This window comes from Monopterus albus, unplaced genomic scaffold (assembly GCF_001952655.1).
Source record: "Monopterus albus unplaced genomic scaffold, M_albus_1.0 scaffold26.1, whole genome shotgun sequence".
Lineage (NCBI taxonomy): Eukaryota > Metazoa > Chordata > Actinopteri > Synbranchiformes > Synbranchidae > Monopterus > Monopterus albus.
In genome coordinates this window covers 3,257,215-3,277,913 of record NW_018127906.1, presented here as the reverse complement: position 1 = coordinate 3,277,913, position 20,699 = coordinate 3,257,215, and the positions used below count along the sequence as shown (strand labels likewise).

The 20,699-nt window shown below is 42.3% G+C and overlaps 1 protein-coding gene across 1 annotated transcript in view; it reads right to left on the bottom strand.

The window, feature by feature from the left end:
* bmp2k (BMP2 inducible kinase) overlaps positions 1-20,699 on the bottom strand; it is a 43,845-nt gene that overhangs the window by 4,143 nt on the left and 19,003 nt on the right. Inside the window, exons 3-15 of the mRNA XM_020595081.1 lie at positions 19,759-19,864; positions 18,157-18,381; positions 16,035-16,074; positions 13,631-13,712; positions 11,679-11,811; positions 10,890-10,993; positions 10,727-10,806; positions 10,331-10,479; positions 9,760-9,944; positions 9,550-9,660; positions 7,593-7,783; positions 6,764-6,933; positions 6,282-6,401 (exon numbers count right to left, since the gene is read on the bottom strand). Coding sequence (XP_020450737.1) covers positions 6,282-6,401; positions 6,764-6,933; positions 7,593-7,783; positions 9,550-9,660; positions 9,760-9,944; positions 10,331-10,479; positions 10,727-10,806; positions 10,890-10,993; positions 11,679-11,811; positions 13,631-13,712; positions 16,035-16,074; positions 18,157-18,381; positions 19,759-19,864 — 1,696 coding nt within the window. The remainder of the gene's footprint in view (positions 1-6,281; positions 6,402-6,763; positions 6,934-7,592; positions 7,784-9,549; positions 9,661-9,759; positions 9,945-10,330; positions 10,480-10,726; positions 10,807-10,889; positions 10,994-11,678; positions 11,812-13,630; positions 13,713-16,034; positions 16,075-18,156; positions 18,382-19,758; positions 19,865-20,699) is intronic.

Genomic DNA, 20,699 nt, shown 5'->3' with positions numbered 1-20,699 from the left:
TGAAGCTGAAGACCGAGTGACTGAACCAAAACACTTACTGCAAACAAATGAACGCTCATTTTACAACACAAAAAACAGCCTTGTTCACATTGTGTGGCCACCTACTGAAAACAGTGGCATAAAGCTCATACTGGGGAGTTAAAGCAATGAATCAGTGTTGAAACAGCCAAAACACAGACATTAGTAAATCATCCGAGTCTTATAAAAAAAAAAAATCTGTAATGTCTGACATTACAGGAACCTTACCTGTTATAAATATAATCCAATAATCACAAACTGAAGAAGTCATTAGACAAATGCATTTCCTGAAGAAAATGCGTGTGGATGCTGATTGCAGAAGAATTGCGCTGAAATGGCTGAAATCCAATGACTGAGGTTCTTTGTTGAAACAGCTGGAAAATAGGCCTTACTATAGTATGTGGTAAAAATGGGGTCCAACAAGACACTAAGTTCACACAGATACCAACTGCATGTCAATTAACAGAGAGAGAGAGAGAGAGAGAGAGAGAGAGAGAGTGTGTAGAGGTGGATCATTAGGTGGCTCAGCAGTTTGAGGACACTCCAGCAAATTTCAGAGAAACATGGGCTTCACAAAATAGACAAAGAAAAAGTACAAGTCCTATTGAAAAAAATCTTAACTATGAGCAGCAGGAGGCTTCAACAAACAGATTAATCACTGGTATGTGAAGATATTCCAAAAAATGAAGTGTGGCGATTTACAAATAGCCCTCACTTTAGCTTAGAGGAGATTTTCTGAATCTTTTTACAATGGTAGTCTATGGGAGAGTGAGGTGGCACTCTGGAATTTGCCAATTCATTCAAAAACCGTTCATCCTATCACAATAACAAGGGCATTTTCCAATTCCTCACAATTTTCTCTACTGTTTTCATGTATAATTTGTGTGTGGAAGCTTAAGGTAGGCAGAATAAGAGCAGAAAACAAGCTGGAAAATTGTAAAAAGGCTGTAGGATAGAGCTCGAGTGTGAGTGATGTCACCCACTGTAGCTCTCCCCTTTCAAATGAATCAAGAGGCTGAGAAATGTCCAAAATCAACATAAAACCTAAACTGCAAGAATTCAAAAACCATAAAAGATATCAAAAAGCTGAATACAAGATAAATAGCTGAACTTGTCCTGACTTGTTTAAAGGTTGAATGGTTTTTCTAGCTGAAAGTATGCTGAAGGTATTAAGGCTGAAAGAGGAGAAAGATTAAGATTCTCCCATTTACTTCCATGATAAAAAAAAAACATGTTGAAAAAAAGCTGAATATTTTAAAAAGTATAAAAGTAAGAAAAAGTTAAATAGATGCCATAATGTCCTTAAAAAAGCTGAACATTGATATTTGAATGGTTTTTCTCGCTGAAAGTAAGTGGGAGGAGTTGAGTGGCAAAAAATGTACGGAAAAATAAAAAACAGGATAACAATTAGACTTGGGTGACTTGAATTCAGCAACGTGTACTTTTTCCCTAAATGATAATAAAAGCACTTCCCTCATCAGAATGTACAAACTGCTGCTTGTTTTGAATGTTCTGCCTTTTCCTCCCTCACCTCTGACTTCCACTGAGAAGGGAAAAGTCAGACATTAATGACACTTAACATGGAAAATCTGTGATAACTTGGTCCAGACTCTACATGGAGTTTACCATCTCTTTACTCTGATAGAGCAGAGAAAGAGTCAAACAGTCAACAGATGTTTAGTAAAAACTTAGCATGTGGAATCATTTTAATAAAGATACTGTTAACATTAATGTTTTCAGACCAGGTGTACTGATTCTCACTAACTGAATTCTTGTGCATTCAGGCTTGAATAACAGGATTAGGAATCTCCATAAACAAAGCAAATGTCACCGCACAGGGTTCAGCCTCTGCAAACACTGTGAAGAAGGGAAATGTCCATTATGAAATAAACATTACAGAGGACATTTTCAAACACAGGCTGTTCACTTAACATGTTAACAGAACAATGAAAAGGTTATTCTAAGGCAACTGGAAACAGGAAGAGTTGAGTGTATTCAAAATATATAATAAAGCATAATAAACAGTTATCCAATTAAATTTTAACATTTTCCTCTCAAGGCTTAAGAAGCAGGTTTTTACTGTTTTAGTACATTTACGATTGATGTGAACTTTGGATAAGTCTGTCTTTTGCATTTTAGTTTTGGTTTGAAATGAACACAAATTAATTACAAATAGTTCACTGTCCTGTTAAATCCAGTCAGAAAATCAAACTCCAGCCCACCACAGCGCTCACTGCTGTCGGGGCTTTAGAGTTTAAGCTGCTTACATAGTTACACACCTGTTTGTCTGGTACGTCATCGTACATTAAATCTGTTGAGCTGATTGGATGACACGCGCACATAAAGACAGCAATGTTAACATCAGGAACATCTTGTTCTTGGTGTGCTGGTGGAGAGACTGAGTCGACTTAACTTTACAGAGCTACAAAAAAGGAACCAAAGTGTATTTTGATTTTGAATGCTTTTTATTTATCAGTAACATTCTATAAAGAAATACATTCACACTCACAATATGATACAGGACCTTTTTACACAGTCTGCTGCAAAAACAAGATATGGATAAGACAACATATTGTTCTATAGGTCGTTTTCCAGGAGCTGCTGATACTTAATACAACTAAAAAAAGGATTAAAAGAAAACAGTTCGGTGACCTGACCTGGGGCCTTTAATCCCCCAGCAGGATGTAAAGCTGACCCAAAGTCTGGGAAAGGGGAAACAGCACAGAAAACCCGCAAATGTAAACAATATGTAACAACATATTCATTGGCTCTGTTTGCGTGGTTCTCCCGTAAATTCTGGGAGAACTCGTCGCACTGAAAAAATAAAATAAAGCGTTAATGTTAATGGCTCTGGTCGTCTGATGGTTCGCCTGTCCACACTATAGTCCATCCACCAGTACACATGAACAAGATGTTTCTGAGAATGGCTGTCTTACTACATGAACAATGAAAATAACGCAAATGAAAAACAAAACAATGAAGCAGAGTTTTTCCACAAAGGCCCAATAAAAGCAGGCGGTGACATGAGGTGGAACAGAAACATCAGGCAACTTTTAGCGTTAGCTTTAAACTTACCTTCAGCTAATGATGTTTGTACAGTTTGTATGGATGACTGAGATGACTCACTCTCACTTGCTGCTCTAAGGCGGAACAGCAGCAGCACAGTGAGGACTACATACAGCCCTTTAGGATTGTATGGGTAAAAAACAGCAAATCAAAACGTTCACTGCTGTGACAGATACCCTCAGCATGCTCTCAAGCACAACCAAACGTTTACACCACACAATGTGCCATCAGCCAGCATTCAAGGTAAAAAAGGAAACATGCTTTAGATTGCAAGTCGTGGTCCAACTAAGCTGCTATGCATTGTGTCACCATAATGCTCCAACTCTCTGTCAAACATCAACACAGGAAAACTTGAACTGTCCTTTACCTGCCAGACGGTTTTAATGGGGCCTCTGTCAGCTAAGTCAATAAAAATGCCACACAAAGGCACTTTGCTTCCAGAGATGGAAACACAAGCAACTACCACTTTAAAAAAAAAAAAAAAAAGGTCTTCTAAACAAGTTGATGCTTAACTGCTGACCCAGAATGTGCCGTTACACCAGCAGCGGCTCCACTGCCGCTGGGCAGTACATCCTGGCTGGCAAGCTGGCTGGTCGGCAAAATGTTATGCCATGCTGTAGAGATTTGGTGATTTTATCATATTTAAAACTGCTGGCTCAACACAATCCTCTAACATTTGGTGCAGTCTGACACGAGCACTTCGACTCACCAAAGTCACAACCTGGTAGATGCTACCCACCAAGGCTTTAAGCTGAAGCTGAGACGGAGCTGTTGTACACTGCACTAACAGGTTACCCGCTTCTCACTCGGTGTGAGGCCTGGTAAAACCCTGGACAATCAGATGGAGAAACGAATGTGAAGCTTTTATCCTACTTGTTTTATTGAAAGATGTGTCAATTCATGTCATATTCTGATTGGCAGGAATGTCATAGCAGAAGTCTCAGTATAAACATTTTGTCCTAAATTTGAAACGGACACAGGCTTTCTTTGGTCACCAAAGTCTCCATCAGCGGTCAGAGGGTTCCTCTCAGTGGGTCTGGAACCGTTGATTTAGACAGACAACTTCAAATTTCACAACGTTTCTAACACAACTCTAATCTGGATGGTCCAAACATCCCAGTGTGTAGAACCCAGTGCAAAGACAGTGAAACTGCAGCTCCTGTTACAGCAGCTCTGCCTCTGAGAACGCGAGGCAAACCAAACAGCAGCTGACTAAACACTGGTGTCGGCCAAAGTTCAACCAGACGAGGAAACAGACAGCACAGAAAATAAAAGGCAGCTGATGACAGGGAGTTTTAAAAAGCTGCTAGCACACAAAGGGGTTTGGATTTAAATAAATTGGCAGACGCACTATGATGGCACAAACCAAGGAAGATAAAAGGCTGATCAAAAATGTGTTAGAACTTTTTTCATGCCAGCCTGTAGGAATGACCTTTGCCTTTCTGGGTTTTTAACTTAGTACAAAGAAAGTCCCTTTAATCTATTTGGTTTCCTTTTTGGTTTTTCCTTTGATCCAGTTTTACCTCAAATAGAATTTTAGATTTGTTAAGTAACAAGTGGAGACTAAAATATTCCCACACTTACATTCCAGTGGGTTGTATTGCATCATTCTCTTCTCACATTCTGCTCTGGAGACACTGCACTTGCATGAAGCCGGCAGGTTTCAGGACATGAGAGGAGTTTACTGCAGAAGGAAAACAAGTACTCTCCTCTAGAAAATATCTAAGTGCTGTAGTGTTGGCACCATTTATCACTAAATATCCTCTGAGTTACAAACTGCGTTTCTGCCTTTCGTGACAGGAACCGATTCACATTGAAGGAGCAGGAAGAGTACAGAGGCACAAAAGCTTATTGCTGCCAATATACTGTATGGAGAAATACTGCTCTTTGATATTCACACAGTTAAACCGAGGCTCACATCTGTCGGGGTTAAACTTCACGCAGCCTAATGAGAACTCAGGTTCTGTCAGAATGGGCGTTAATGTCGGTAGTAAAGTCCCAGTCAACACGAGAATGTTTGGGGCTTTGTTCAAACAATAAAAAAACAAAACATTGTGCATTTTGTGAGGAACCCTCGCATTGCAGTTTCCACAGCCAAGGAGAGTCGGCAGTATTTTAATGTAAACACATGGCAGAGAGTGTCAACTTTGGAAGTTCAACTGTTGTCTTGTTCTGAGCCCAGACAGAGCAGATCTGTACCAGGGCTGAGGGATGTCTGGGTTCCACTGCTAACCTGAGCATCTGGCTTTTCACCTGATCAGGATTTAATAGGAATACCTTAAAGATAAAAATAAAGCTCCAGCCATTAGTTAGTAACCCTTTACATGTGTAGTTACACCAAAATACAAATATTACAAATCCATGAAAAAGCCATGAGAAATCAACACATGCTTCAGATTCAGTGCCAAGTTTTTAATTTGACCATCTATTTTTTTTTCCCTCAACTGTAAGGGTCAATTGGACTGTGTGGTGTGCATCACTGTGAAGTCTGGACATCGCTCAGCCCTGATTAGTAGCAGCCGTGTTTCCTGTCACTTCAGCCTCGCTGTGTTCATACTGCTCTTACAGCCAATGGAACTGCTGCTGCTCTGTTCAGCTCTGTCCCTTGTTGGGCGTTTTTTAAACGCACCAAAGAAAAAACAAATTGTAATTTTATGCACAGTGCCTCTCCATGAGCAGACCCTTTCTTAGCCAACATAGCACGACCCCTATACATTAGTACCTTGTTCCAGCTGTTTGCTCTAGACCAGGAAAGGAAGCCCAACACCTGGCAGCGCCTTGCTGCACCCAGTGAGCTGTATCCAGCCGACTTGCATAAGGTTGAGTTGGAGCAAGGCAGAATGAGATTATCAAGTCACAGCTGACTGCAGTGAGGTCAGAAAATGCTTTTACCGCTTCATTGACTCACTTCCTGCTTCTGCTGTTCTTCCTGATTTAGTCAGAGAAGAGCAGGAACCTCGGACTCACCTTTTCATTATATTTTTACTTGACAACAGAAGCGCAGCTAATCTGCTGACTGACAAACTAAACAAAAATCTGACTGATCATTGGTTTGAAACGCCCCGCTGTGGGGTCTGTGTGGTAAAGAAGCTCCTGACTGGAGGTCAGGTGGCAACAGCAGAGCTGGACAAGAACAGGAGAGGGCAGGTGGCTCCACAGTGTCGGGTCCTCATGGTAGAGACTCCTCTAAGACTTGCCTGCGCTGGCCATAAACGGGATCGACCCAAACAGGTCCTCTGGTGGGAGGGGCTTGGTGGTGGAGGCAACAGGCTGCGGCCGGTCCGTCTCCACGCTGGCTGTTCTCTCCACTGGCTTCTCTGTGTGGAGAAGGTCACAGAGGGGAAGATGCTTAGATCCTCTACAGCTGTGACACCTGGGCAAAGTGTTTTTAACCACATACACACAAAGGCACTTTGCATTTAAAGAATTTCAGCTATTAATAATGCAAGCCGTCTCCCGCTGGGAGGTGAATTCTTTCTCTGTTGCTACTACTGACCATTCACACACTTGGGAGTTAAAAAAGCAGCAGACTGAAAACAGTCAGAGGTGCACGTAAGTGGAAACAGTAAACCTGCAGATGTAGCCTGTGATGCAGGCAGCACAAACCTACACATTCTTTGATGAGCTGAAGTTTTGTAGTAAATGATTAAATGCGGAAAAGAAGAAACCGGTCACTTGCTTGCTCTGAGCATGTCGAACTCTCTGTCGATCAGTTCCTCCTCAGTCAGCTTGGAGAAGTTGTCCTCTCCAAAAGGATTCCAGCCCGACATGTCAGGGGGGTTACTAACTGCACTGCTGCAGCTCTGAGGAGGCAGGCTGGTCCCATCTGAGGCAAGCAGAGGGTTTCTACTGCGGAGGGAGGACAACAAGACACCGTGTTACTGCGCACAGCTTTGTCACAGCCACACAGCCCAAAGGTTCAGAGTAAGTGCTCTTTGTTTTCAACAGGTCAGTAAAGGAGAAACCTTGCCTGTCATGGCAAGTGACAACTGTGATGCCCAGAAACAGGTCAACCAACTTTTAGCACATTATACTGTATTAATCAGTAGAAATCACTACTGCAATCCCACTAGGTCCAAGGTTTGAAAACCAAACTAACTAAAATAAAGAAAGGCCACAAGATGTGGACCAGCACTCCAGAAACCTTGCTAAGACTTAACAAAAGAAAACACTGGTTTTTCTTATATCAGCAACACAACTTCCCAGGATGTCTGATGTAACAGATCTTCATTCCCAGCACAACCAGCATTTGAAAACCACTATGACCAAACATCATGAAGATGCATTATACAGATTTGGCTCGACATAAACCTACATTTAAATATACTGTATTCTATTTATGGGTCTAAGTGTTGTTAAACTCAGGGGTACAAGTTGAAATCTAAGCATTTTGTGACAATAAAATAAAATGACAACCAGTGACATGTTTATTATCACAACATTTAACAAAGCTTATCAACAGAACAGGATTGAATATTAAACCACTTCTGAAGCACTACCATAACTACCTGGGGTTAGTGTATGATGGATCCACAGGTGATGGTACTCCCACCTGGCCAGTTCCAGCTCCAGCTCCAGCTGTGGGAGTAGTAGCATTATAGGAGCCCAGAGGGATCTGGAACTCCAGAGGGGAGGACATGTAGGGGAGAGGCTGCTGAGCGGGATGCTGCTGGACAAAAGCTTGTTGGTACTGTTGCAACTGTGAAGAAAGGGAGAGAGGGAGAAGAGGGGAAGGGAATGAGGGACTGACCTTTGATTCCATGGTGCACAATGACAGCAATGAGATGATGAAATGTTAAACTGTTTCTGGATTTGGAAAGCTGGGGACACAGTGGAGGGGAAGGATGGAGGAGGGAGAAATTTACACAAGCAGCCCACATGAAGCAACATTATCATTCATTCATATCAGGTTCATTCCAGCTTTTCTGATGAGAACATCTGCTGGTAACACAGACTGAACCATACAGCTCATGTAGCATAAAACCGAAACAGCTGAACAAGCTCAAACAGCCACCGAGTCCATCTCAACAGGCCGCCTTCACTTCACACCGAGTATTTTAATAAGATACTGATCATCGAAGCTGTAAGAAAATTGCATTTCTTGTCACACTTGTCCAAGCCAGCCTCTGTATGACTGCAGCAACGTCCTTTAGCCTCATTACTAAATGACAAAGATAACTACATTCACCCTCCGTAGTATTTTTACCCTTCATTTCAAAAACCTGCAACCGCAATAAAAGCCATCATCACCCATCTACCTCGAGAGCATCGGCCACTTTCAGATGGAGAACTGAGGAAAGTAACTCAGATATACAGTAGAGAAGCTCCACATGCATTACTTTTAAAATGACTTGATATATATCATTTTATTCTTTATTCCTGTTGTAATTCATTGCTTGTATTACACAGTGCCCTTGAGTAACTTGAAAGGCACCTTAAATAAAATGTATTATTAAGTGAAGGGCATTAAAGGACTTCAAAGTTCTAACTCACTCTATCTTATATGGGTTTTTAAATCTTATCTGTGTTGTTTTGGGTCCACCTTCTCTCTTATGTTCCTTTTTTTTTTTAACTTGGGAAAAAACCTACCTCACTGTTCTGTTTTTAAAATAAATGTACAAAATACTGATCTGTTGTCATTAAATCGCTTTACAAATTCGCAGTCACTTAGCAAAGCTTCCTCATCTCAATAAGGAGCAGGTCCAAGTTCGAAGGATGCAAGATGAGAAAACCACAGAGGAACAAAGAACACGCTGCTTTTAAACATTTACCAGATTTCTTGGGAATAAGAACAGTAATTTTGCGAGGTGCTCTCTTCCCCTGCCTGTGAACTGCTTCATATGTCAGGATGCAACACAGAGGAAACTGCTCGATTTCACCCTCTGTTCGATCCCCTTGTGGCTTCACTCTGACCAGATTGCCTCTGAAATAAAACAGATGGTATGCGTTCGGTGGGAAACAGACTAAAAATTGCGCCGCCCTAACAGTACGCATTTGGAAGACCTGTGTTTGTGTGTTTGATTCAGTTGCTGCGTAAATACTACTTTTCTGAATATTTGGACAGAGTCAGTAGGAAGTTTGAGTGTCTGCTTCCAATGCTGCTTGGCACAGACATGGAGCGACTCGACTGAAGAGGATTGGCTGCCAGTGTTTGGAACAGAGAGAGCAGTTTTAGGCCATTCTGACATTAAATGAAATATTCAGCTCCATGTTACTTCATGCTGTGTCTCCATGTGTTTCACTGTCATTTGCTCAAACTATTTACTGCAGTTTTGGATAAAATCTTCTGCTCTGAACTTCTGTCATGATTTTGAATTACAAGCACCCTCAAATGCTGGAATGGGTTTGAAGGTGAACAAAAGCTCATCCAATTTGATGGATTCCACTTTAGTGCGGACAAAAAAAAAAATCCAGTTCAGGTCTTGGCAGCGCCGGTGCCAGGCTCAGACCTGTGACAGAACTCACCATGGCTGCGTACTGAGCCTGGGCTTGAGCAACCTGCTGCTGGTACATTGGCTGCATCATCATCTGTTGTTGCTGCTGGAGCTGGAGGGACTGCTGCACAGCCTGTTGGTACTGAGAAGGGGAACAGAGAGGTTACAATCTGAGCTACTTCTCTCAGTGATGGTTCCAGAATCACCCGACTGCCAGAAAAAGGACTGAGAGGAGGTGTACCTGGAGGTACTGAAGTTGCTGCGCATTTGCATGCTGTTGCTGCACTGCTTGTTGTTGATGGTGATGTTGGTGGTGCTGCAGCTGCTGCAGACGCAGGTCACCAGGCTGTAGCTGCTGCAGGACTCGGTGCTGCTGAGCGCTGGGCTGGGGCTGCATGGACGGCTGTGTCGATCCAGGGGAGGGAGCTGACAGGTACAGGAAGACAGATATTTTGATATTTATAGCATTTTTGTTCCATTACTTTGAATTCAGTTAACGTAACAGTTGCTCTTCCTAATGTGGTGACACGATAATTAAAAGCTCACAATAAATGAACGGTGACAATCTCGAGGCACCTTTGGCCTGTTTTCCAAGGCACCCACTACGGAAGCCACGGCACCGCACAACAATCTATGATGAACTTGATTTTGGTGATATGGTGATATAACCAGTATAGCAGAAAAGACACTTGCTGAACTTGGGTTGTAAAAATACAAGCTTTACTTTTTAGTTTTTTGTGCAGTTCTATAAGATAAACATGAGAGTGTCTAATAAAAATGTAAATTATTAATCTCGCTAATGCTCAACAAACCTTTCTGGCCATTGCTGACGGGTGCTGAAGGCACTGTCATCTTAACAGGGGTGACGGTGTTGGTGAGGGGCAGGACATTACTGTTTGCCGCTTTTGGCCTCTGTCTGGGAGCTATCGATGTTTCCGTCGGGCCTACAGAGTCTGTAATCCTGGAAGGAAGCAGCCAGAAGTTGAGGTTTGATTTTCCTTGAACAATACCAATGACTCAAGTGATTTATGAACAACAAGGTTTGCACTGTGTGTTGTCCCGGTGTTGATGTTAAATTCTTCCCTGGGGACTTTTAATCAGCCCGTTTCACTAGCCTGAAGAAGATACTAAAGCATGAAAATTGATTTGATCAGTTCCTGTGGTAGTTTGTATATAAAAAGAAAACTTCCCACACAGTGCAGCAGTACCTGGCTTTTGTCATACTCTTCTTGGCAGCAACCTCGCTGGCTGTTAGAGGCTCTGGCAGCGACGTAGGGATGGGAGAGTTCTGGAAAAAGAGTGGAGAATTATGTTAATAAGAAAATGACAAAAATTAAAAGTCAGACCAACTGCTTTGTTCCAGGGACTTACAAAGAGATTTGGCACTGGGCAGTCTTTTCCAGCTAACTTGAAGGCAAAGTAGGACACTTGGTAAATGTCTGGTCTCTTCTCCTGGTCTGGTTCGAGCATATATCCTGAAAAAGACAGAGATCACTTTATACAGCGTGTTGTGCAGACCACCACTGGTTTTTGTGGTTAATGTGCATCTTCTCTCTTTGGCCACTTGGTGGAGCTGTTGGTTAAATAATTAAAAGAGGAAGCTCCACCACAAGACACATTTAGGGAAGATAACTTGAAAACAAACAAAGCTTCCATGACTGACAGTCCGTGACTAGTTCAAACAGGCTCAAGTTGAGTAAATGCTTAACAAAGGCTCAGTCTGTGTGTGACACAGGCCAAACCATGACTGTGGGTTTTAACTGCAGTCTAGCTAATGACAGAAAAGACATGAAATGAAAACCAGGAGCAGCTCCTTCTGGAAAACCTCGCTGTATAAATTCTCAAACTCATGTTCTGCATTCTGTGCAGCTGTGTGTGAAACGTCACTACCCCCAGCATGTGCCCAGACGTGTCTAACAAATTAATAAATGCACAAAAGGCAAAGAAGAATGCTTTTCTACAGTTGTCTTTCATAAGAATATAAACTGAAAATATGTTTTGGGGGGGGGGACAGACATGTTTAAAAAAGAAATAAGACTGAATCAAAATGATGATTCATCAAATAGTGATATTAACCAACATAGTAATTACACACTCATGAACCATTAGAATACACATTCTAGCATCCATGTCAACACCCCAGCCGACCCCCCAACTTACTGATTAAGCAGTGCAATCTGAAGGAGAATTTGGAGTTATCTGGAACAATAAAGGTTCCGTCACATATGGCGACTTGACTCTCCCCAAATGGAAGGGTGAAGAAACACAGCTTGTACAACAAGCATCCAAGTGCCTGTGGAGAAGACGGAGAAAACACCTGAAACCAACAACTTTAAGGGGCGGGTTATTGCTTGAAATTTCCAGTGCCAACGTGATCCCACGTGTTGGTACCATAGTCTGTCAAGACCTTTTTCCAACAACTTGGAGAATTTAAATCATGTGGTTCTATAAAAACAGTACTTCCCATAGTGTTTTGGTTCTAGTAAACATCTAACAGCTGATTAATCTGAAAAGGGGGAACTAGGACTAAGATTGCAGTTGTCAACCTCCACACTAGTCATAACTTAGGTACTTCCCTCACTGTAGTACAATAAACAATCTCTGTTTGAAGGCCAGAGGGAGAGTTGGGTGCAGTCCTCATCACTCAGATACAGAAAACACACAGTGAAAAAACACACTTTGACAACCACTTAGCATGTCAAGTACAGTTCATCCTAGGGGGAAGTGAAGCCCTGACCCTGGCTAAGTCATTGCCTTTCTCTACCCACTGAGATACACAGGACTGTTTAGCAAAAAACTGTTTGTCACTAGCCAAAAGGCTGCTTTTAAAAACAGGCTCAATGTCTGGCACTGTGGCTGTCCAAGCAAATCAACATGCAAAAGTTCTCTACTCCAAAGTATTATTCAAATTGGGCTATATTTGGCTCCAGGATATTTTAGCTGATGACAGAGTTACAGATGAAAGAGATGAAATTAGCCACAAGGTTCAGGGAATGTTTTCCTCTATCTGGAGAAAGGGCGCTCTGTACAGTTCTCCAGTCTGATACTGCACTCCCGAGTCAGACAGCATATCCATCAACAACCCCAAAGTGAACAGATAAATTCATGATGTACGAAACAACAGTTTCTACATGTGGCTAAACACAAAACAGGAAATGAAAATGCAGGGGGTAGCTGACAGGAAGTTGGTGTTTGTTGTCGTGTGTCCCACAGTAGCTGTCTTTGTGGGACAGAGGCCTACTTAAAGCTTTTGTTTGTTCTTCTGTTAACGTATACACACACACACACACATATATATCACTGTCAGTGCGCAATTATGGACGTATAGTGGAGCATCAAAGTAACTACGAAAAGGTTGGTTTCAGTGGCTGGTAGGTAGACGAAGGCAAAATATATCAACACAGCATGTGTTCACAATTATGCAAATTTCATTTAATGCATCTGGTATCAAATTTATTTACCTGTAAGAAGGTCACAAAGAGAAAAATGCCACCAAATTCTGCACAGTGAAAGCACAAAGCCAGTTTCTGAAACAGCAGCAATGTCTCCTGCCCAATAGCACTCTATATAACCATTTTTAACATCTGACAACTTGTTTCAGCAGCACTTGTCTTTTTTGGTCTTGAGATGTACCCAAAGCATAAACTCCAAGCAGTGCACACACCTACATGTACAAGATGTCTCATCAACAGCAACATCTTTATATTCTGGCTGTTTAAACTCCCTCGGTTTCGGTACATCAATTTACAGCACTCATCAAAATGGCTGCCGTCCAAGCCCTTGTTCCTGCCTCGCACCTTCAAATCAGCTGAGGCCCGTTTCACACAAGCGTATCAAGGTCCTCAACTCGGCCTAATTATCTCAAATACAGGGAAAACAGAGAACAGGCAGCAGCAGGGAGGGAGGAATAAGATGAGGTGGAGCACTGTCTTTGTTCTGAATAATGTTGCTCTGTGTTTTATAGAAATGGGAAAATGCTTTTTGAGAGCTGGTAGAGGCAAATAGCCTGGGGCAAGCCTGTCACAGAGACCAAGAGAACCTGTCAGGGCAGGGTGATGGCCAGAACAAAGCAGCCCTGCAGGGTGCATGACACACACAGAGTAGGGCCTTACCCATATATCAGCCTTAGTGGTGATGGCTTTCCCTGCATACAAGTTAATCATCTCTGGCGCCCGATATGAAAGGGTCGTGTACCTGTGAGATACAACACCAAGAATTAGACAATGACAGGTGACTGACCAGTGGAGTCAAGTTCCTCATAATGTTTATCATTTACAGCTAGTACAGAGAGTTTTCAGACCCTTTCAAGTTTTCCACATTTCAGACTCATTTTAAAATGGATTCCAGTTTTTTTTCCTCATCAATCTATACGCATTTCACCAATGACAAAGTGAAAACTGGTTTTTGGAGTGTTTTGTAAATGTATTAAAAATAAGACAGACGTCTCATTTACATCATCACTCAGACCCTTCACTTAGTTCCTAGTTAAAACACCTTCAGTAGAAACAACGGCCTCAAGTCTTCTTAAGAATGAAGCTACAAGCTCGGCCCCTTTCTTTAGGAATTTTCTTCCATTCTTCTTGGCAGAATTGTTCTGGGTTAGCCAGGTTGGATGGTGAACGTTGGTGCACAGCCATCTTCAGGTATCTCCAGAGATGTTCTACTTGGTTCAGCTGTGGACTCTGGCTGGGCCGTTCCAGGACTTCCACTGACTTTTTACAAAACCATTCTTGTGTTTTCTTGGCAGTCTCAGTTTTTGGGTCATCCTCTTGTTGAAATGTAAACCTTCAGTCCAGCCCGAGCCCCTGAGCACTCTGGAGAAGGTTTTCATTCAGAACTGGCTCTATATATTTCTCTAGCCATCCTTCCCTCTACCCTGACTAGTGTCTCAGTCCCAGATGCAGGAAACCATCCTCACAGCATGATGCTGCCACCACCATGTTTGACTGCAGGTCAGATGATGCTCAGTGCCTGTTGGGAACTGTGGCCAATCTGTTTCATCAGACCAGAGGATTTTACTTCTCATGGTCTGGAGTCCTTCAGGTGCCCTTTGACAAACTCCCAGCAGACTGTCATGTGCCTTTTATTGAGGAATGGCTTCTGTCTGGCCTCTCTACCATAGTGCTGAACTGGTAGCTGTCCTTCTGTAAGGTTCTCCCACCTCCAGAAAGGAACTCTGGATCCCAAGACCCTTGGGTTCTTGGTTACCGGTCTGACCAAGACCCTTCATCCCCGATTACTCTGAAAAAAAGAGAGCCTGCCAGCAAAGGCTGCCTAGTTTATTTTTCAATGTGTGACACAGAGCCATTCAGGTCACCTTGTTAATAATCAAAGTGGTTGGTTGTGTTTGGAATAAATCCAGCTGGCTGAAAAAGAAAAATGCAAAGTCGGTCTGAGTCACCACAGCTCAGAGGCCTGATCAGTGTCATGAAAAAGGAGAGTTTACACACGGTCATATTTTGCTGATAAGCACCACGCTTTGCACTTTATTGCAGCTGTAAATGTGGGAGAATTAACAGGCAGGTCTGGGCGGACTGCTGTGATTTGATACTATGCAAACAGAGTACATACACTACGAGTACACAAGACACCACAAAGCCAAGCTGTGACCACAAAGGAGTGCCACATTTACCACCTCCCACTACACTATCATCTGCAAAGGACCGTGTGCAGGAGCGTGTGAATTTTTAGTTTGCACAGATCTTTAGAAGTGTTTGCAGTGGAGCTCCAGGTTTGGGGAACTGAGCTCTTCTGATCTGCTCCTTGTGTGACTTGCACGTTCATGCTTGTGCTTTGTGGACACAAATAGATGCAGATTTTCAGCGTGTTATGTGAAACTGTGTATTTGATGGCAATTTGGCTTTGTTTAGGCGTATTCTGCCGGCCTTAGAGTGGTGCCAGTTGAGTGTCTAAGCACAGGCTGATTTGTTCACATATCATAACACCAGCCGGTTAAAATAAAAGTAACTTTAGCTTAAATACATTTTATCGTTTTTGTTGACTGCAGCGTCCAAGGAACTAAGGAGCCACAGGCACTAATGTAAACCACAGATTTCTTTTGTGCGTCAGCTTTAGATTTTAACAGCTGCAAACTGGACAAAGTTAGGTTCAATTTCTCTAAATGTACTGTCTCATTAGAACTGTCTATTGTTGTCTTGGTTTTTTTGGACAAGTTGAGACGTCATCTCAACAACAGTCACACAGTCCACGCTGTAGTAATCTTGAGGCATTAGTTTGACCAGTGAGTGCTCTGACCAGCAGTTCAGGCAGAATTTGCTGGGCATAAACTAAAAATGAAAACTATGTTCCTGTGATCAAAATGTGTGTGAAGTTACTACATTTTACAAAACATTATTTTATGGCAGTTTGACTTATTAAGAGTCTGTCACCCTTACACACAGTACTGAGTTCTATCATCGAGAACATAGAGATGACAGGTATATATTATGGATTTACCAGCTATTGTGCTGGGTGACATGTAACATGTCCCACACCCCACAAAAAAATCCTACATACTTCTTGATCTCATCCTCCACAGCGGTCACTCCATCTTTTACTTTTTAATTTATATATATAAAAAAATAAAACAAATAAAAGCATAAGGAAAATAGAACAAAGTAAAAATCAACACTACATATTAAATAAGTAGCGACAAATTGAGTTTAATGCCACTTTGTCTTGACTGGTTCATCTGAACACAATGCTACTGATGTGAAGCACTTAAAACCTGCCGCAGCCAATATGATCTGATAACAGAGCTGCAACACTAGAACTTTTACAGGTCAACACACTTTAGCTGTAGGAGAGTAACAACAGCAGATGTTTAGCACCGATGATGAAGATACACTAGTCAGCTAACCCATTTTGACAGTGTTACAACTGCAACTGTAGGTTTTAGCTGTGCTTGTGATTTCATATCTTACAGTTTAAGTTTGCTCAGAAAGTCCGTGTGCGTGTCGGCTGCCCCCCTATTTACTCTACAGACCTCACCAGTTCTTATTCGTCCAAAGATGAAGGGTTTAGGGCAGTGAGCTCCGGAGGCCAAATTAATTTTGCTGGTTCAACTGTGGAATGTAAATGTTCAAAAACTAGGAAAACAGTATCACAACTAAAGATTTATTTGCTTTTAGGTTAAAACTGCTACTGCCATTTATTTGCTCTGCTCTAGGTTTCCTTCAACTTTACTTTCGCTGAACCGGTCTGACAATGACCTAATGGCACGCCCCCCATGGAAAAACTGCATTCTCTCCAGTTTAGAAAAAGCTGGACTGCTCTTGTAAGTGAGATGCATCAAAGTAAAACCTCACAAACCCCAAACTAATTCAATACACAGCAAAAGAGAAGGGAGACAAGCCCTCATTAAAGTAACTCTGCCACACAAGTCTCAGAAGGCAAATTCAGCAACATGCCAGTCTGAAAACAGATCCGTTTCTTATTTGCACGTTATCGGATGCATTTCTTTTTGTGTTTCAGGGCTCAGCCTTTAATGAGTATTTTAATTTTAGGACCTGCGTAACAACATAAAATCAGGAAAGAAGGGTTCGAGCAACGATTCAGTCAGTGGAAAACTAGTAGCACAGAAAGAGACAAAGAAAAGAAAGGACAACAAAGATGAGACTGGTATAAAGTGCAAAAAGGTCATGAGATGTAAAAAGTGAACATCTGAACAGAGGCAGCCTGTCCGTCACAGAAGAGGAGGAGAGACCAAAGAGAATCAAGGGGAAAAGATTTCAAACTGCCCAAGGAAAAACTGAGCTAATGAAAGCAACAGAGTGTCTGGGTACTGCTGACAGCTCAGGGTTAAGAGGCGTTTTCTGCACTCTCACTTCCCCTGGCAATGCATGACTGAGCCTCCGTGGCCTTTTGTGTCCCTGCAATGTTATGTAAGCCATGTAGGCTGAACAGACAGCGAACAGAGGACAGGCCTGGTGTGCTGAAGGGACTGCACTGTTCCAAGGCTTGGCCAACTGGACAGAGTACAACAGCCCACTGGTGGGGCACTGAGGAGAATTCAACTATGGTGGGAAGTTACCACTGGCCTCCAAGCACCAGTAAAATGAGGCCAAATCTGGCTCCTAGTCAATACTGATTTCAAAATCTATTCTAAAAATCAAGTTAGCAGAGAAACAGTGAGGAATATTAAGATGTACCACCTACTGTGGCCTGCACCAAGAGTACGTTTGGTGCTCTAGCAGGAGGAGGTGGGGGAGAAAGAGGAAAAGGAGGTGGCTAAGCAATGAACAGGGAGTATTGGATAAGAGGAAGAAATAAGACAACAAGCTAGGAAAGGAAGCAGGGGAGAGCATAAGAGGAAGCAGAGTCGCCGCAGCGAGCAGTGAAGTCAAACCAAAGCATTCTTTCTTCTGCTGACCAAGCAGATGTTCAATCACCGTGGTTTATAAACAACTGTTACACACTACCAGTCAAAGGGCTGGGCAAACTTCCTCATTCAGTTCGATGGGAACGGGTGTCCTAACTTTTAAGGTGAAGACATCGTGTTTCTCTCTGATAAATCTCTCTCTAAATTGAAAATCTTCAGGTTGTGAACTGTTGGTCTAACTGAACAGGCAATGTGAAGGATGTCACCCCTGGGCTCAGGGAAACTGTGATAGAAACTAAATGATCTATCAAGTAACACTAGCTGTATCTAAAGTCATATGGGTAGAACAGAAAAAGCAGGGGGAGTCTGGGGAGAAGAAAGAGAGGAAGATCCCACTTACCTTTAGGTCTCTGTGGATGATGGGCGTCTTGCATTGGTGCAGTCGGGCCACAGCCTCGCAGGTGTCACAGAAGATGTGGAGGACCTCGGCCTCGCTGAAGCCCACATTCAACCGCTGGTTCATCTGCTTCACCACCTGGCCCGCTGCAGGAGAGAGGTCGGGGGAAAGCTTCAGCTCAAGCTGGGAAACCACCACCAGCCAGCATTGGTGGCATGTTGACCCTTACAGATATTTTCAAACTAAGGTACTTTTCATTAGGTTTACTTTCTCATGCTGTCAATTACATCCTCGCCCTGAAGCTGAAATTAACCTAATTCTACACTTAGCACACCTAAATGCTTGTGCTATGATTTCTGTGAGTTGACCAAAGTCATATTTTGTGTGATTGTAATACAAACATTAACTAAAATTACAGATTAACAATATGCCTCGGCCAACCAGTCAAATTCATGGGTATGGGACAGAAGTGAAGTTACTAAACTTGACCTCTCAGCCTCCAAGTCCACCAGGATTCAACCCGTTTTCATACACAGAGCTCGTTTGACACTGCTATTAACTACATAGAGTTAGCATCTGTTTTCTTCCCATTCACTACAATCAGCATAACAAGCACCATGGTGATGGTAGTGAAGCGAATGAGATCAGGTGTTTTGACAGTGGCGAGAATGAAGACGTCGCATTTCTGCAAGTTTGTTGTTGTGTTTCTTCAACAGGTGTTTGATTAATTGCTCTCTACAATTGGGTTGCTGTTGGTTTTGTTGCACATAGGGTGTTGACGTCTGTGTGAAACGCGACCTTGTGTCTGTGTGTGATGGGAAGGGAAGGGCGCTCAAACACATGCCAGAGAAGCGGAGCTTGCAGTCGTCTTTACTTTTGTCATCACTTAAAATATCTTCGAACTGCTGAAATTTCTTCTCTGCCGCCTAACGACCGGTTCAGCCAGCATGAGGTTAATGTAATGCTGCCATTAACTGGTATTGGTGGGACAACTTTTATGAGTACTAGAGGGTGGTATCAGACCCAATACTGGGTCGGCATCCGTGCATCCCTACATTCACCTATTAAATATGTTAAAAAAAAATACAACATAACTGAGGTTTTCTGTCCACAAGTCACTTTAACTATAGGCCCAATAACCTAAATGTCGATACTTGGGGAATGTTAGCATAAAAAGTTGCCTTTCTTCTAGCAAGCATTGCTGTAATTTCCAAAAGTGGCAATGTGATATGACAAACAAACATTCAGCATCATTGCTACAGTATACAACAAGGATAAAACACATAAACTGAAAATTGCAAAAAAGCCATGGAGGTTGAAACCATGCCTTTTGTTTAGTATCAAAAGTTTGGTTTGATTTAGTTTATTTGTCACAGACCAAGTAACCATGACCCAAATTAAAATCACAAGTCACAGATATAAGCAGAAGCCACAACCTCAATGATGCTGAGCTGTTTGAGTGTAAAATATGATGGCCAAATTTTGGTTTCAAAAGCATGTGCATGTACAAATAGAGGCCATACCTTTACAGTATTCCATGAGAATCAGGACCTCCCAGACACTGTCTGACACAGGATTGATTGTGGAGTCTAGGTAGCCGACAATGTTCTTATGGCCTGACAACTCCTTCTGCAAACAGGGTGAAAAGATGAGAGTGAAAAACACAGAAATGGCGGGGGTATTCAAAAAGTTCTGAGCAGGAAGAAAGAAGGATGGGAGCTGTGCATCTCCAAGAGTTCAGCTGTAAAGTACACACGTACTATTACACAAACTCCACAAAATACAAGGTAGCTATTGAAGTAATTACAAGGTATGTGGGCTACAGAGATGCTTTCAGTAAGTGCTGATGAGTATTTATGTTCAGGTAGGTGAAGTGCTGCAACCCAATTTACAATCTAAAATAAAGCACGAAAAAATGTTTCGTCATGTCTTTAAGTAGTTTAAGCATCAATGAATGTAAACTGCATTAAAGACACAGGTCAATCATATTAGACAAGTTACAAATAAGCCAGTAACACTGTCTTTGAGTCAGATATTATAAAGCAAACACCACCACCAAAAATGTCGATAAAATTCAAATTCTGTGTGAAGTTTGTTGACACTTCCTCTTTTTACTATGTAAGAGCGATGTGAAACTACAGAAACCATATTCAAATCCACTTGTATAAGAAGAGCATCCAGCTGAATCCATCCAGGTTTCATCTTTGCAGTCAAGCTCCTGTATGGCAAGAACGCACACCATGCTGATGTCTTAACACCACAAACCTTCCTGAAATCAATTCATTCTCAGGCTTAAAGCACCACAGTGTTTGTTGGTTGTTAAATCCCAGCACGAGAAGAGACTGCTGTGTTGTGGAAACCGACACACCTAAGGCAGCGTCCCAACAGACCAGAACTCTGTCGACGTTTAAGGTTCAGTGTGTGTGGGTGAGTATTACACACTGTTCCTGCTGCTGAGGGCGCG